General features: G+C 39.3%; 1 protein-coding gene across 1 annotated transcript; it reads left to right on the top strand.

Annotated features, from left to right (window-relative positions):
- The first annotated feature begins 260 nt into the window (after positions 1-260).
- Positions 261-8,935, top strand: COMMD8 (COMM domain containing 8). Its single transcript, XM_037164728.2, has 5 exons — positions 261-383; positions 3,680-3,835; positions 4,987-5,139; positions 6,080-6,235; positions 7,302-8,935. The coding sequence occupies exons 1-5, from the start codon at positions 318-320 to the stop codon at positions 7,320-7,322; spliced, it is 552 nt and encodes a 183-aa protein (XP_037020623.2). The 5' UTR covers positions 261-317; the 3' UTR covers positions 7,323-8,935.
- The last annotated feature ends 6,598 nt before the right edge of the window (positions 8,936-15,533 follow it).

Here is a 15,533-nt window from a genome sequence, read left to right as displayed (position 1 = left end):
ACAGTGGCCCTCGGTACACCCCAAATAATGGTTACCCTTACTAGATGGCTCTCCGAAGAGTGCGGAAAAAGTTCAGCAGCACTCTGAACAAAGTTGCAAACTGCTTTGAGTAATTCGCAAATTTGCCTCCAGAGTAATAATACAACGGTGTTTAACCACTGTCGCACCAAGCTGAGAAACCTTCTTACACTAATAGGGCTGATTGCCCTTCTGCGCATGCGCACAAGAACTCCATCGTCTCCGCCCCTTGGAGTCACGTGGGGAGGGAGGAGCGACTGGGTCGGGCCTCTGGACCCGAGATCCGAATTCGAGCAGGGATGGAGCCGGAAGAGGGGACTCCTTTGTGGCGGCTGCAGAAGCTTCCAGCTGAACTGGCCCTGCCGGTGAGGAGGGCGCGGGCGGCCGCAGCGTGGGGTCGGGTCTCCGGGACCGCTGGGCCTGCGAGTCGGGCCGGCGCGGACTGGACCCCTTTGCAGGGCCCTCCTCGCAGCCTGGGAAAGGGCGGGTAAGGGGCGTGACTTCGGGGTGGGGGGCGGACCGGCCCCTGCTTCTCCTCCACAGCTGTGGAAGCTGAGTTTTGGGGCGCCACCTCGGCGCCCCGGCATGGAGTTGCTCCTCAAGGGGCTTTAGGCGCAGACTCCACTGGGCCGCGCCGCACCCTGGTGGGGTGGGGCAGTCCGCTCCTTCGCTTTCGCCAGACCCAGTGACCCTGGGCTGGGGAGCCGGGCCGCCACGTAGTCTGTGCAGGCCTAGGCCTTTGGGCCGGTGGTTTGCAGCTTCTCACCTACCTCTCATTCATTCATTCATTCATTCATTCATTCAGCACTTAGCTCCCAAACGCCACCTAGGCGCTGGGCACAGTGCTGAGTGTTGGGATGCCGTGGTGGCCTACAGAGGCGTACCGTCCGCTCGAGGGAAACCGGAAAAAAAATAATGGGAAGTGCTTCCAGTAACCGGGCGCCTTAACTTGGCAGGGTGTTCCAAGGTGGCCTTTCCCACGAGGTGATATATTCACTTGGCACCGCCAGTCTAAGAACCTGGCTTGCCGAGGATCTGCAAAAAGCCCCATTCATTTGTTCAGCCAGCTTTTCGTTGGCGCCCACCGTGTGCTGAGTGCCCTGGTGGGATAAGGTGAAAAGGTGAATGAGGCGCAGCCTGTGCCCTGGTGGAGCTCGCGGTCTAGTGAGGGAACCAAGAATTATCCAGTAATGAGTTTGTGGGAGGGGTAGCGGCAGAGGTTTGAAGGATCAAGGGAAGGTTTTCAGAGCAGGAACACCTAGATTTGTTTCTAGGGTTAGTCCTGAGGGATGATGAGGAATCAGGCAGGTTAGAGGGGAGAGGATGTTTCAGACAGAGGAATTGGCAGCTACAGAGGCTAGAAGGATGCCACCTCCCACCCCCACCCTTGAAAATCTGCTGTCATTCTTAGAGGCAGCATTTCAGAGTGAGAAGCAGAGGAGGGAGAAGCTGGACACGTGAGCAGGAGCCGAGCCGCTGCGTGTAGCCTCACTACCAAAGGCACTTGCATTTCGAAGTATTGTTTTTGGTAGCAAAATTTTAGTGAGTTTAAAAGATGAAAGAAATGTGAAGACAGTAAGTACATATAAAGGTATCTTAACTGGAAACTGTGAAGGGAAGAAAAACCAATGGTTGCTATAATAGGAAAATCTGACTGAGGTGTTTTTTTTCCCCCTTGACGTTTCAAGCAAAAAAAAAAAAAAAAAAGAAGACCTTAATGCCCCAAGTATTTGACTTGATGGAAGTTTGCCAACCCATGAAAGAAAGCAATGTATGCATTATGGAGTTTGAGCATTTGTTTTGAGAGCTGTGACTCTGTTTGCACACTGAGTTCAGACTACGGACTGACACTGGGTATTGTAATTAGTATGATAACGTGTTCCTCAACAACTCAGGCCTTATGAAGTCTTCCTTGAACATGTCCTCTTGCCTCCGGTCTCTCTTATTCTGAACTCACTCAGGGTAGATACTTCTGTTATATCCCCAATTCTTCAGAGTTGTTTCTTGCTCAGGGTGGTTATTAAATCAGTGTTTGCTGAGGGAAGGAATCAATGAATGTACATAAAGTCAGCATTATCATTGGAGCAGTCCTCTGGATCCCAAGCTTTGGTAGACTGGCCTTCAGTGTCAATGACAGGCAGCTTTGCATAAGTCCCAGTTCTGTTCCATTCACTGTGGGTGAAGGGTGGGCATGGGCGCTTAGCCTACAAAATGTGATAGATAGCTTTGTGATAGGTAGCTTTTATAAGTTCCCAATTTTGGCCTGCCCTTTTCCTCTGTTCCATTTACAATGGGGAAAATCGTGGGGAAAGTGGATAAGAGGGAATTAACTTTCTTAATTTCTACCAGGATCAAGAAAAAACCACCTTAACTCCTTTCTCTGATTTTATAAATGAAGAAATTCATATAGTGCATGAGACATCTTTTGGAAGCTGGGTCACCAGTTGCCCATTTCCATTCTGATATGTGTAGTGTTAAAGAGAAGGCGTAGTTGCTTAAAAGGAAGTGGAATGTGACCCAGGGGGAAAGAGTTGAAAGACTTGCTGCTAAAATGCATTTCCAAGTCAATTGGGTTGAACTACTCTTCTTACAAGACAACTATCCCCTGAAAAAGTGTACCATGTTAATCATTTGCCTAGAATAGTGCAGTCATGGTAGGTACTCAGTTAATATATGTTAAAGGCATGGAACATAGTTCGAGGGGGAGGAAGAGGAGTAAACAGTGATAATTAATAGTAATAATAAGTAGAATGATAACAAAGGCTAGCAGTGTTTAAGTGCCTTGTATAAGCCCGCAATGTGCTGAGTGACTTGCATGTATTATTTAATCCTTACAACGGTATTAGAGGATATAGATATTATCCTCATTTTACGCATGGGGAAACAGAGGCATAGAACTTTTGCATAGTTTGACAAAACTAGTTAAGTAGTGGAACTAGGATTAAGGCTAGCCAGTTTCATTCTAAAATCCACCGTCTTAATTACTATGTTCAATTATATATGTTAGGATTTCCATTGCTGATATTAAGGTAGGATAGAGAAAAAGGAAAGTAAACAAAGGAAAAGAAAGATAATGAGGGCTTTCTTGGAATGGACCAAAAGAAGTGAGTATGAATGTTGTGATAAATGGAGGCGGGGGAGAATGACGTTTGTAATCTGCAGTACAGACTTTGTTACTGGTATAAATATGATGTCTTAAGCAATTCCAGGATGTATCTTTTACACTCACATCTTCCTTTTGGTAATTTTGAAAAGACAACAGTGTATCTATATAATTTTTTAGCTTCTAAACATGGAAAAAATGATAGACTTTTAAAAAACGTTAAAAAGTATTTTTTAATGTTTTTTAAAAAAGAACTTCACAAAAGTGAAGTTTTAACTTTTATTTAATAATAGCAAAGTTAGTTGCATTTATAATTAAATAAAAAATACTATTAATAAAAAGGGGGGTGGGCTGGGATGGGAGTAAAAAACAAAACTGTACTTGAACAATAATTAAATAAAAAATACTATTAATTACAAAAAATTAGTTGCATTTCAACTTTAGCTGCTCTTTCAGATAACATGAGCTTGTCCCCACAACACTTGTCTACTATAAGGGAGATACATCTGTTTTGTAGTTTTATTCATAATACATTTCTTTCTTTTTTTTCCCCTCCAGCTTCTTCACAAAATAGTTGATGGCATTTGTGGCCGAATTTACCCTCTCTACCAGGATTATCAGAGTGTGTGGGATTCCACAGAATGGATGCATGTTCTAGAAGATACTACCAAATTTTTCAAAGCTGTAGTTGGTAAAAATTTATCTGATGAAGAGGTAACTTCACTCTAAATTTCTATATGTTATAATAAGTAATTGGTATTCAGAGTTTTTATTAAATTGGTCACTAGGGCACTTACAATACAAGAGCCGTCATTAGTAAATATCTACTAAGAAAAACCTAATTTACTGTAATTAGAAAATCTGATTTTGGAAGTCTGGGTTTTGTAGTTTTGATTTTGGTTGTTTGTATTTTTTAACTTGTGAAACCTTTAAATGATATAGAAGAAAACCAAAAGTTAAATAGTTGACACCTATATTCCCATTACCACAGTTAAACAGTTGTTAACATTTTGCTTTATGTATTTTAGTTTTGTGTGTTCGTTCTAGAAGCAAGGCATGACATATACCTAAATGCCACCTGGGTATGGGGCCCTCCCCCTAGAGATCGGCACTTGTGAAGTTGGCGTGCGTGTTTTGGGTTCTGTGTTGTATGAATGTTTGCAGTGTTTACAATGATTTGAGCCATGTCAGTGTGTAACTTGTAACCGATAACATGTATCTATTTGTAATTTTTAATGTAACATTGTTTTAGGTTCATAAATATTGATAAATATAGTCTAGTTTATATATTTTAGCTCCATGTAGTATTTGATGATAGGAATTAGGAGGACTACTTACGTTCCTGTCCTCCCACTTTTTAATAAATACTAACTCAAGTACACTGATGAACAGTTAGGGCATGGCCGCTTCCATTACTGTGGATAGGGCTGCTACGTTTTATATGTGTCTTCTTGTACCCAGTAGGGCTGGCTCTTCTACGATAGACATCTTGAAGTGAAATTGCAGGGTCACGGGGTATCCTTCCACTGAATTGCATTTGTAATATTTCTTGCCTTGAAGGCTGCATTGAGATATTAATATAGCTATTCCAGCTTTTTTAAAGTGGTCCCCAGAAGTATTCACTTTCATACTCTTCATCAGTCAGCCCTTTACTTTTACTTTTTCTTTGGCAAAAAGTTTGTTTAAAACTTTACTTTGCTGGTTTTACATTCTCGTCTTGTTCTTTTCAAGGTGACAGAAGTATTTCTTTTTCCCCTCACTTACTACCATTTTAGACAGGATGTAAGAGGAGAGTAGAGCTATGTGTTTACATTTTATACAGAAAAGCCCTTTCACTTATTTCATAACCATTTTTATTTCTATAGATATCTCAGCAATTGAATGAGTTGAACTCATTTAATCAAGAAGCTATCATGAAATGCTTAAAAAGTAGAAAAGATGAAATTAAGCAGGCTTTGTTAGGAGAAATAGTTGATATTTCCTCTGCACAGCTACAGGATTTTGATTGGCAGCTAAAGGTGAGAATCTATGAGTGTTCTTATTTCAGTTTTTGAATAGAAAATATTTTTGATAATATTATACATGTAAAATTTCCTGTTATTTTGAGAATACAATGTCCCATAAAGATATCAAAGTTAATTAAAATTGTATCTTTTGTATTAACTGGGTAATCAGTATACTATAAATATTCAAACAGTGTTTGAATGATAAGTTTACTTAGGCTGTAAATCATAAGATGTTATAAACAGTGGAGCCATATGTATGTATTTAACAAATACTTTTGGCTAGAACTTTCTAGACTTCATAGTCTTTCCAAGATTGTTAAATACGATTCTACCTCCAGGGAAATATCTATACTGTGGGTTTGAAAATAGCATTTAAAAACTTTTTTTTTTAAGATTTTATTTATTTATCTTTAGAGGGGAAGGGAAGGAGAGAGGGAGAGAAACATCAATGTATGGTTGCCTTTCGTGCGTCCCCTGCTGGGAAGTGGCCTGCAGGGAACCGGCCTGCAACCCTGGCATGTGCCCTGACTGGGAATTGAACCGCGATTGTCTGGTTTGCAGGCCTGCTCTCAATCCACTGAGCAACACCAGCCAGGGCTAAAAACATTTTTAAAGGAGGGTCTGGTTAGTGGAGTTCATGAAGAACAGGTTTTATATCTGAGACCCATTGGCTGTATATGTACTTCCCAGCCATAAAGCACCTCTAGCTGTGGGCTTCTGTTGACTGGTTGTCTTTCTTTCCTAGCCTGAGTTTTCTTTTCCTCACTCTTTTTCTCTTCTTCAGATGTATGCTGGTTTGGCATGGGTTTAATTTTTTTATTTCTTCTACCTTTCTCTGTACTTGACAGCAAAAAGGAGTAGTTTTTTAAATGTATTGTTCATAAGCTCTGATGCATACTTACTATAGTCCTGTTGAGCATTTATTAATTACTGTTTTTCTCATTTTAAATAGCTTGCACTTTCCAGCGACAAGATTGCTACATTACAGATGCCACTTTTAAACCTTCATCTTGACGTAAAAGAAAATGGTGAAGTCAAACCATATTCTATTGAAATGAGTAAAGAAGAGCTGCAAAATCTAATAAATTCCTTGGAAGCAGCTAATAAGGTATTTGTTTTAATTTTTTGTGTGGTTTAAAATGTTTAAGTTTTGATTGATACCATTAGAGCCATGTAAGAAACACTCATAGTTTACTTTTAATATTTCTTTCCTTCCTGATATTTTATGTCAAGCACAGAAAATGCTTTGTTACGTTCTACTTCTTTAGATTTAGACATTAAATTAATTATAACTTGTAATTTTAATTACTTGTTTTGAGCATAATTTATCAAGTGTTAATTTTTGAAAGAGTAATAGTGCTGTTCTAACCGCTAGATTTGTTTTGCTCCAGTGCACATTAATGATGAAAATTAATTTTTTATCTTGAGGCTATGATTTTAGTTAATTGTAAAGTGTTTTTCTGATTAAAAAATAGAATGGTCTTGAAGAAAAGAGTATCTTATTTAACTAGACAAATAGAAAATTGCTTTAACTACAAGAGACAAAATATACCTTGAAGTTATGACAAAATCAGGTTGAGATAAGGTAGAATTAATGAATGACTGAAAAACTTTACATTTACAAAGGAGTGGCTAAATAATGGTAGCCATTACTAGTGTTTAATTAATAAGAAAAATAATATTTAAACAGTAGAAACCGCTGCTATGAGGAAGAAGCAAAAACAGTCATCTCTGTTATGTATGTTCCATTCATTGTTGCTCAGCATTTTCTCTAGTGATCGAGTCTCAATGATGTGTTTTTCTCACCAGTCTCTTGCTAACCAATCTTCTTGGCTCTGACTCTTTTAAAACCCTGGTCTTCTTTAGCTTCCCTCCGCACGCTGCAGTTGCTCAGCTGTTTTGGTGCCTCGATGACTGGTCCACATGCCCAGTCACCAGGCCGGTGCTGGCTTGCCTCTGGGTGGGGCTCAGTGTCTGATTTGTGTGGTGGAGCCTGGTGTGAATGTGAAGTGGTTCTGAACCATGGATCGTCGTCGGCATGTGCCAGAAGTTACTGAGTGGTACACTTGTTATCAGTTCTCCAGGCACTTTAGAGATCACAAAGCATTTCATTCAGTTGGTACTGGCATCATTCTGGTAGAAACTGATTCTCCCCTTTCCCCTTTGTTTTTAAGGTCATCCTGCAGTTGAAATAACTGAAAATGGTGAATACCAACATTATCAGATTATGCTGCTACAACTGATATCAGAGAGAATCCTGTGTGTTCAGAAAACCTACAATGCACTATATGTGAGGCTGAGAAAGCAGCCGTATTGAGATTACAAAGATTAAAATTGATCAACTTTCCTAAAGAACAGGAAATTACATGGTCGACAGGAAGGACATAAAAAATTAAAGATGAAAAACCATAATAGCAGTGTATATTTTCATGATGACTGTTCTGCTTCACTTATTAAATATTTGAGAAATCTTTATAGGTATAGAGTTTTATTGAAAACTAAAAATAGGCTCTAAAGTAATGTAAATATGCAAAGCACAAATAAACTTGAATCTTGCTTAAAGAAGTATGTGAATATCAAGGATGTGTATTATGGATATATATGACTAATTTGTGATATTTTTGAAAAATAACTTTTAAGGAATGTATAAGCTGCATGTGTAACTCAGGAGATCCCATATCTTACTAATATTTCACAAGAAAGATTAGGAAATGTAAAAATTCTCAGAGAAAAGCTCTTCAGACATGAATAAGAAAAAATAAATCTGTGAACAATTTTGAGTTTGTGAATTCTAGAAACAAATCTTATACTAAACCATAGGGAAAATGCAATAATAGTATATGTCATTGTATAATGTATATATTACTATTAAAATATCAGCTAAGATTATATATATATCAATTTTTGTTATAAACTCTTATGTTGAATTTAACAGTTTTGGATGTTTATTGGCAAACATCATTTTTAATTTCAGTCAAGTTTAGAGATAAGCATTCTGAACAAATAAAAAGTACACTTTTTTTTATTGCTTTCTTTCAAATAACTTTCTGTATAACTCAGTGATATGTAATTAATTGGTACCTGCTGTTTGCAAGCTTTGTAGTTCATTAGAGCATGAGACCATTATATGAAGTGTCTAGAGCGGTTGTTACTATTCTCATATAGATGAGGATGGGCTTAGAGAGGTTAGCACATACCCGAGTGTGATCCAGATGGTGCTCTCAAAATGTGCCTGTAGACCGATGCGGTCAAACAGATGGGGAGCTAGCTGGTGCTGGAATGTTCCTCAGCATACTGCTTTCTTCACTGGGAAATTGTGGTTATGGAAAACAATATTGGCCGAACTACATAGTGTGCTTACGGAGGTAGTTGATTTCTCTTCTTGGGTAAGTTCCTGATGTCATGATGGACCAGTAACAGCACTGAGTAATGCTGATACAGGGCCCTTCTGAATTTCAGCCTTCCACACAGCACTTCCTCTGAGAAGGAAAAAGTCTTCTTAGTCCCCTGTCACTGTATTAGCATATCTAAACACTTTATTGAAATCTGACTGATATACTATAAACTGCACGTATTTGAAGCTTACAATCTGATAAATTTTGATATACCCGTATGTACACCCAGGAAAATGATACCTCAGTCAAGGTGGTGAGCATATCAGTCGCTCCTGAAAATGTCTTCTTACTCCTTTGTAAATTCTGCTCCTGTGCCCGCCCCCTCTGCCCAGATAACCACTGATTTGCTTCCTGCCACAAAAAATTCTGATTTGTTCACCTTTTCAAGAGTTATTAAATGGGATCGTACAGTATGTACTGTGTTCTTTTTTGTGATTTGGCTCCTTTCAGCATTATTTTGAGTTCCTGATGTTACACAGAACAATAGTTCAATCCCTGGTATTGTTGAGAAGTTTCCTGTCATAGAATTCTACCATGGTTTGCTTACCTACCTATTAATAGATATTTTGGTTTTTTTAATTTTTGGCTAGTATGGTACACTGAATGCCACACACTTCTTGCGTCTGTATTTATATGGACATAGGCTTTCCTGTGAATAATAGGAGTGAAATGGCTGGATCATATGGTAGGTTTATGTTTATCTGTTCAAGAAGCTATTTTTCCAAAGTGATCTTATCATTTTACGTTCCATTCCACAGTCTATCAGAGTTCCACCTCCACTTCCTACCAGCACTTGCTACAGTCAGTCTTCTTTCAGCTATTCTTTTTTTTTAATTTAAAATTTTTATTTTTAAATATATTTTATTGATTATGCCATTACAGTTGTTCTATTCCCCCCTTCATTCCCCTCCATCCTGCACACCCCCTCTCCCACCATTCCCCCCTTTAGTTTATGACCACGTGTCTCAAGTTCTTTGGATTCTATATTTCCCATACTATTCTTGCCCTCCCCCCATCTATTTTCTACCTACTGTCTATGCTACTTATTTTCTGTACCTTCTCCCCTCTTCTCTTCCTTCCACTACCCTGTTGCTAACCCTCCATGTGATCTTCATTTCTGTGGTTCTGCTCCTGATCTAGCTGTCCTCTTAGTTTGCTTTTGTTTTAGGTGTGGTTGTTAATAACTGTGAGTTTGCTGTCCTTTCACTGTTCATCTTTTTTATCTTCCTTTTCTTAGATGAGTCGCTTTAACATTTCATATAATAAGGACTTGGTGATGATGAACTCCTTGAATTTGATCTTATCTGAGAAGCACTTTATCTGTCCTTCCATTCTAAATGAAAGCTTTGCTGGATAGAGCAATCTTGGTTGTAGGTCTTTGGATTTCATGACTTGGAATACTTCTTTCCAACCCTTTCTTGCCTGTAAGATCTCTTTTGAGAAATCTGCTGACAGTCTGATGGGAAATCCTTTATAGGTGACTGTCCCCTTATCTCTTGCTGCTTCTAGGATCCTCTCCTTCATTTTAATCTTGGCTAATGTAATGATGATGTGCCTTGGAATGTGTTCCTTCTTGGGTCCAACTTCTTTGGGACTCTGAGCTTCCTGGATTTCCTGGAAGTCTATTTCCTTTGCCAGATTGGAGAAGTTCTCCTTTATTATTTGTTCAAATAAAGTTTTCACTCGTGACTGTTCCTCTTCCCCTTCTGGTACCCCTATAATTCGGATGTTGGAACGTTTAAAGATGTCCTGAAGGTTCCTAAGCCTCTCCTCATTTTTTTGAATTCTTGTTTCTTCATCCTTTTCTGTTTGGTCACTTTTTCCCTCTTTCTGGGCCACTCCTTTGATTTGAGTCCCAGTTTCCTTTCCATTACTATTGGTTTTATGTGCATTTCCATTCGTTTCAATTAGTTTAGCCTTCATATGTTCCTCTAATTTGTGACTAAAATCAACCAGTTCTGTGAGCATTTTGATCACCAGTGTTTTGAACTGTGCATCTGAAAGTTTGGATATTTCTTGGTCGCTTAGATTTATTGGCTCTGGGGCTCTGAGTACTTCTTGAGCCATGTTTTTATCTGTTTGTGCCTGTTATGTATGAGGAGCAGAGCCTTAGGTGTTCACCAGGGCGGGGCCACCCAGGTGGCTGTTTTGTGACGCTGTATGTAGGGGTGGGGTCAGAGAGGGACAATGGTGGTCCTCTCTGCTGCTTCCTGCCACTGGGGCCTTGCACGGTCTGTCTCACCGCTCATTCCTTCACCAGTTTATCTGCATGCGAATGTGTGACTGTGGTCAGCCCTCAGTGAGTCCACCACCTTGCGCCCTCAGTGGGTCCACCCACTGCTACTTTACACCTGGGATCCACCCACAGCTGCCTGCACGCCAGGGTTGCGCGCCTGGATCAGTCAGGTGGATCTTTCCTGCCCGACCCCGCTCTGCTGCTGGCTCTGTCCCTCTTACAGGTTTGGCTGAAGGGTTTGTTGTTGTCAGACTTCTGTATAGTTCAGTTTTCTGCAGTTTGGCTGCATCTTTGTTGCTAAAACTTTGTTGTTTTTAAACTTGGTTGTGTGAGAAGCCACAGTGCTTCCACCTATGCCTCCATCATGGTGGAAGTGTTTCAGCTATTCTAATAGGTGTATGTGTTGTGGTATCCCCTTGTGGTTTTAATAAGGACTAACGATACTGAGCATCTTTTCAGGTGCTTGCTTGCCATCTGTGTATCTTTGGTGGACTGTCTGTTTAGATCTGTTGTCTACGATTAAATTAGATTGTTTTCTTACTGAGTTTTGGACATCTTTATGTAACCTGGATACATTCATTGTCATATGTATGTCTTGTATTTTTCCCCAATCTGTAGTTTGTCTTTTTCTGTGAATAGACTATATTTTTTAGAGCAGTTTTAGATTTACAGAAGTACTGAGTGCACAGTACAGAGAGAGCCTGTATACTACATGTGCAGTTTCCCAGATTACTCATGTCTTATATTAGTGTGGTACCAGTATTACAATTAATGCCTTATTATCAACACATTGTTCTAAATTTCACAGTTTATTCAGACTTCCTAAGTTTTTACCTAATGTCCTTTTTCTGTTCCAGAATTCCATATCATACTTAGTGGTCAGGTCTCCTTAAGCTGCCTTTGCTGTGGTAGTTTCCCATGCTTCCCTTGTTGTTAATGACCTTGGCAGTTTTGGGGAGTGTGGGGGAGATTTTTTTTAAGATGCTCCTCTATTGGAATGTAATGTTTTCCTCATGTTGAGATTGGGATCATGGGTTTTGGGGAGGAAGGTCACAAAGGTAAAGTGCCAGTTATATTACCTCCTGTCAAGGGTCCATACTATTAATGGGATTTATGATGACGTTGACTTTAATCACTTGGTGGACGTAGTGTCTGATAGGTTTTCTCACTGTAAAGTTATCTCATATTCTCCTTTTTCTACACTGTCTCTTTGGAAGGAAGTCTCTCTGTGTGCCTATGTGTAAGGAATGGAAGTTGTGCTCCCCCCTTGAAGCCAGAGTATCTACATTATAAATCTGGAATTCTGCGCAGATTTGTCTCCTTTTTCCTAGTTATTAATTTATTTAATCATTTATTTGTATAGTGTGGACTCATGGATATTTTATACTTTAGGTTATAATCCAGTAGTAATTTTATTACTCAATATTGTTTTACCTTGGATTGTTGAGAGCTCTCTCAGTTGGTTTCTCTGTCCCTTTGACATGGTGCTGTCAATGGGGAGTGGGTTTTATTTATTTACTTTTGTATCATTTCCTTAAAATTTTGGCCATACAAGATGCTTCAAGCTCATTTTGTTTATTTTCTGTCCAGTCCGAGAATCGACCATTTCTCCAAGATACCCTGGTTCATTTCGCTGAAGAATGGGATTAGATGCCAAGCTCAGCGTGCTCACTGCTATTGTTTGGGACGTTGTTTTTCTTAGGCCCTCTCAGCTGACAGAATCAAAATTGTATGCGTAAACTACCCTGTGTGCATACATATCTGTAAATACTTGTTTATATAACCACCTACATATTAAACTACACGTGAGTTCATCCCGATGTCTCCGGCTCAACGCCATTGCCGCACAATCATTCCAGTCTGCTCTCCTGTTATCTGTAAATTTGCGTTGCAGCAGTGAGAAACCTCACTCCCAGCACCCACCCCCCATTTTCTCAGTCTTTCCATTGCAGTACATGTGCAGCAGCATCTGAGTTGTGACTGTACCCCATGGGACTGACAACTGTCCTTCTAGGGAGGATTTATGTGCATTTCCCTTTCCTTTCACTTTTACAGACTGCACTCATTTTCAAAGTTACTTAGCACCTTTTCCCTGCACTCCCTTCAGTGAGGTGGTTTTATGTATTTGTAATGCAGTTTGGGTTTTTTTGCCACAGTATGTACTCCTTGCTGGGCTGCCCTTTTAAGTGATTTTTAAATTTGTGCACATTAAGCTTCACTGTGTGGAACACAGTGAGTCTGACAGATGCCTAATGCCCTGTACCCACTGTGTGGAATAGTTCAATACTTGAAAAGTCCCCTGTACTTTACCTGTTCATCTCTTGACAGCTTCCTCTGAACCCCAGACCACCAGTGATTTTTAAAAAATGTCTAAATAGCTTTGCCTTTTCCAGAATGTCATATAATTGGGATCCTACAGTCTGTAGTTTTTTTAACTGGCTTCTTGCACTTAGCAATATGCGTTTAAGTTTTTTTCTTTTTTTTTTGTAGCCTGGTAACTCATTTACTTTTTATTTCTGAGTAAAATTTTATTGTGCAGATGTCCCACAGTTCATGTGTCCATTCACGTATTGAAGGACATCAGTTGTCACTTCATGTCAATTATGAATAAAGCTGCCGTGAACACTCACTGGCAGGGTTCATGTGGACACGTTTTCAAATCAACCGAGTAACACTTAGCAGTGTGGTTGCTGGATCACACTGCATAGTAAGTTTAGCTTTGTAAGAAATGGCCGAACTTTTTGGAAGTCGCTGTCCCACTTTGCATTTCTTTTTTTTAATTGTGGCAAAGCCTCTCCTGGAACACCTGACATGAACTCTGCTCTCTTAATAAACCTTTTCGTATTCAGTACAGTATTAACTATGCACACTGTTGCACAGCAGATGTCCTGGACTTTCTCGTCTTGTGTCACTGGAAGTCCGTACTTCGCACAGCAGCTCTTCGGTTCCCAGTCCCATGCCACCAACACTCACCATTCTGCTCTGCTCCAGGAGTTTAGCTACTTGTCAGCGGAATCATGCGGTATTTTTCCATCTGTAACTGGCTTATTCCACTTACCGTGATGTCCTCAAGGGCCATTTGTGGTTTACCGCAGTGATTTTCGTTCCGTGTACTGTAAGAGGCACGCTGGCCTGCTGCGAGGGTTTTTAAAGCATTCAATTCCTGACCAGTCAGGGGGACTTTTCTCTTGGATTATCAAATATAAAAAATAAAACAGCTGACAAAATAATAGCCACTCGGTGTGATGTGAATGAATCAAAGTTATACCTATTTTTTGTCAGATCAGCAAAAAATATATTTTTCGGTGTGCTGCAGAATTTTAGTACTTAGTTTATGTGTGCCATGAGATGAAAAAGGTTGAAGATCACTGGTCTCATATGGTAGGGTTTCCTTTGTTAGGACTGAGTAGTATGCCATTGTATGTACATACATTTCCTGTATCTGTTAATCGATCAATGGACGTTTCAGTTCCCACTTCTCGGCTGTCGTGGCTCATGCTGTAATGAGCAAAGGTGTGCAAATATCTCTTTATGGTCCTCTTTTAAATTTTTTTGAATAAATATTTGGAAGCAGGACTGTTGGACTATATGGTAGCTCTCTTTTTACATTTCTGAGGAACCTCTATACTGTGTTCCACATTGACCACACCATTGTATATTCCCATCAACAGTGCATAAGGGTTCCAATTTCTCCACATCCTTGGCCGATAGTAGTGACGACACAGATACACACCTACCTTATGTTAGCTTCTTATTATCTGTAATCCTTACAACAACCCCTACACATGCTACAAATATGTTTCTTCTTTTTCTAATTTAAATAAAACTGATGGCTATTTATTTCCCCAACTGTGTAACATGGTCTTTTGAAACAGTAACTGGTGGAGGACGTCTCTAAAACTCCTGGCAACTCTGCAGGCTCGAGATCGGCCAAGAGAGCGCAGATTCCCAGTAATCTTGCTGGATGAATGTTAGTTCTCCTTACACTGGAATTCTGACTCTTATCGAAAGGCTATTGTATACTAACAACCAGTTAATGGATAAATAAGCTTCACACCTTTAGTCTGTTGATTATTTTATTGTCAACATAGTTCTGAAGGGAGAGAATGAGTTTAGAGGTTGGAGGTTTTTAAACTATTATAGAACGACTGACAAATAGGCTAACTCATATTTACAGTGAAGATTTTAAAAGAAATTTGACATAATGCACCTCAGAAATGGATGCTATTAAAGTCTGTTTTAGGCCTCATTTTTTTCTGATATATAAATTCCACATGTTGAAATGTTTGTAAGGTGTGTTATTTAAAATTATATATGTATATTACATATTACACTTGTAATATATATTACAAATGTATATATATTTTTAATGTCAAAGTGGTACAGAAATAAGCTCCTGGAAAAGTGCTGGTATTTTCCCCAATTGTTGACCAATACTGCAGAGAATTTCTTCCAAAGAAAAGGGACATTGTATTAAATTTTACAGTAAAAGCTCTCAAATGATGGATTCATATTTTAAACATTTTAGATTGTAAAAAGATAGGCCTGAACTCTTGCCTGTTTTTAACATAGTACAAAGTAAGCTTTTTATATGTAGGCATTTTTAATTAAAAAGTTTTATTTGTGTTTTAGGAATAAACAAGCTAACAGAAATAGTACATATTTACAGCAGTAACTACATTTTAGAAGCTGCGCAGCGGCTCGGTAGGTGTAGCTGATGGTTTTTGACATCAGCCTTCAGATGTGTTTCTTTCTTTCATTCGCTGCAACATTGA

The sequence above is a fragment of the Artibeus jamaicensis genome, unplaced genomic scaffold (assembly GCF_021234435.1).
Source record: "Artibeus jamaicensis isolate MK-2021 breed Jamaican fruit bat unplaced genomic scaffold, CSHL_Jam_final contig_889, whole genome shotgun sequence".
Taxonomy (NCBI): Eukaryota; Metazoa; Chordata; class Mammalia; order Chiroptera; family Phyllostomidae; genus Artibeus; species Artibeus jamaicensis.
The sequence above is the reverse complement of the archived record's forward strand: the minus strand, read 5'-3'. Positions and strand labels throughout refer to the sequence as shown.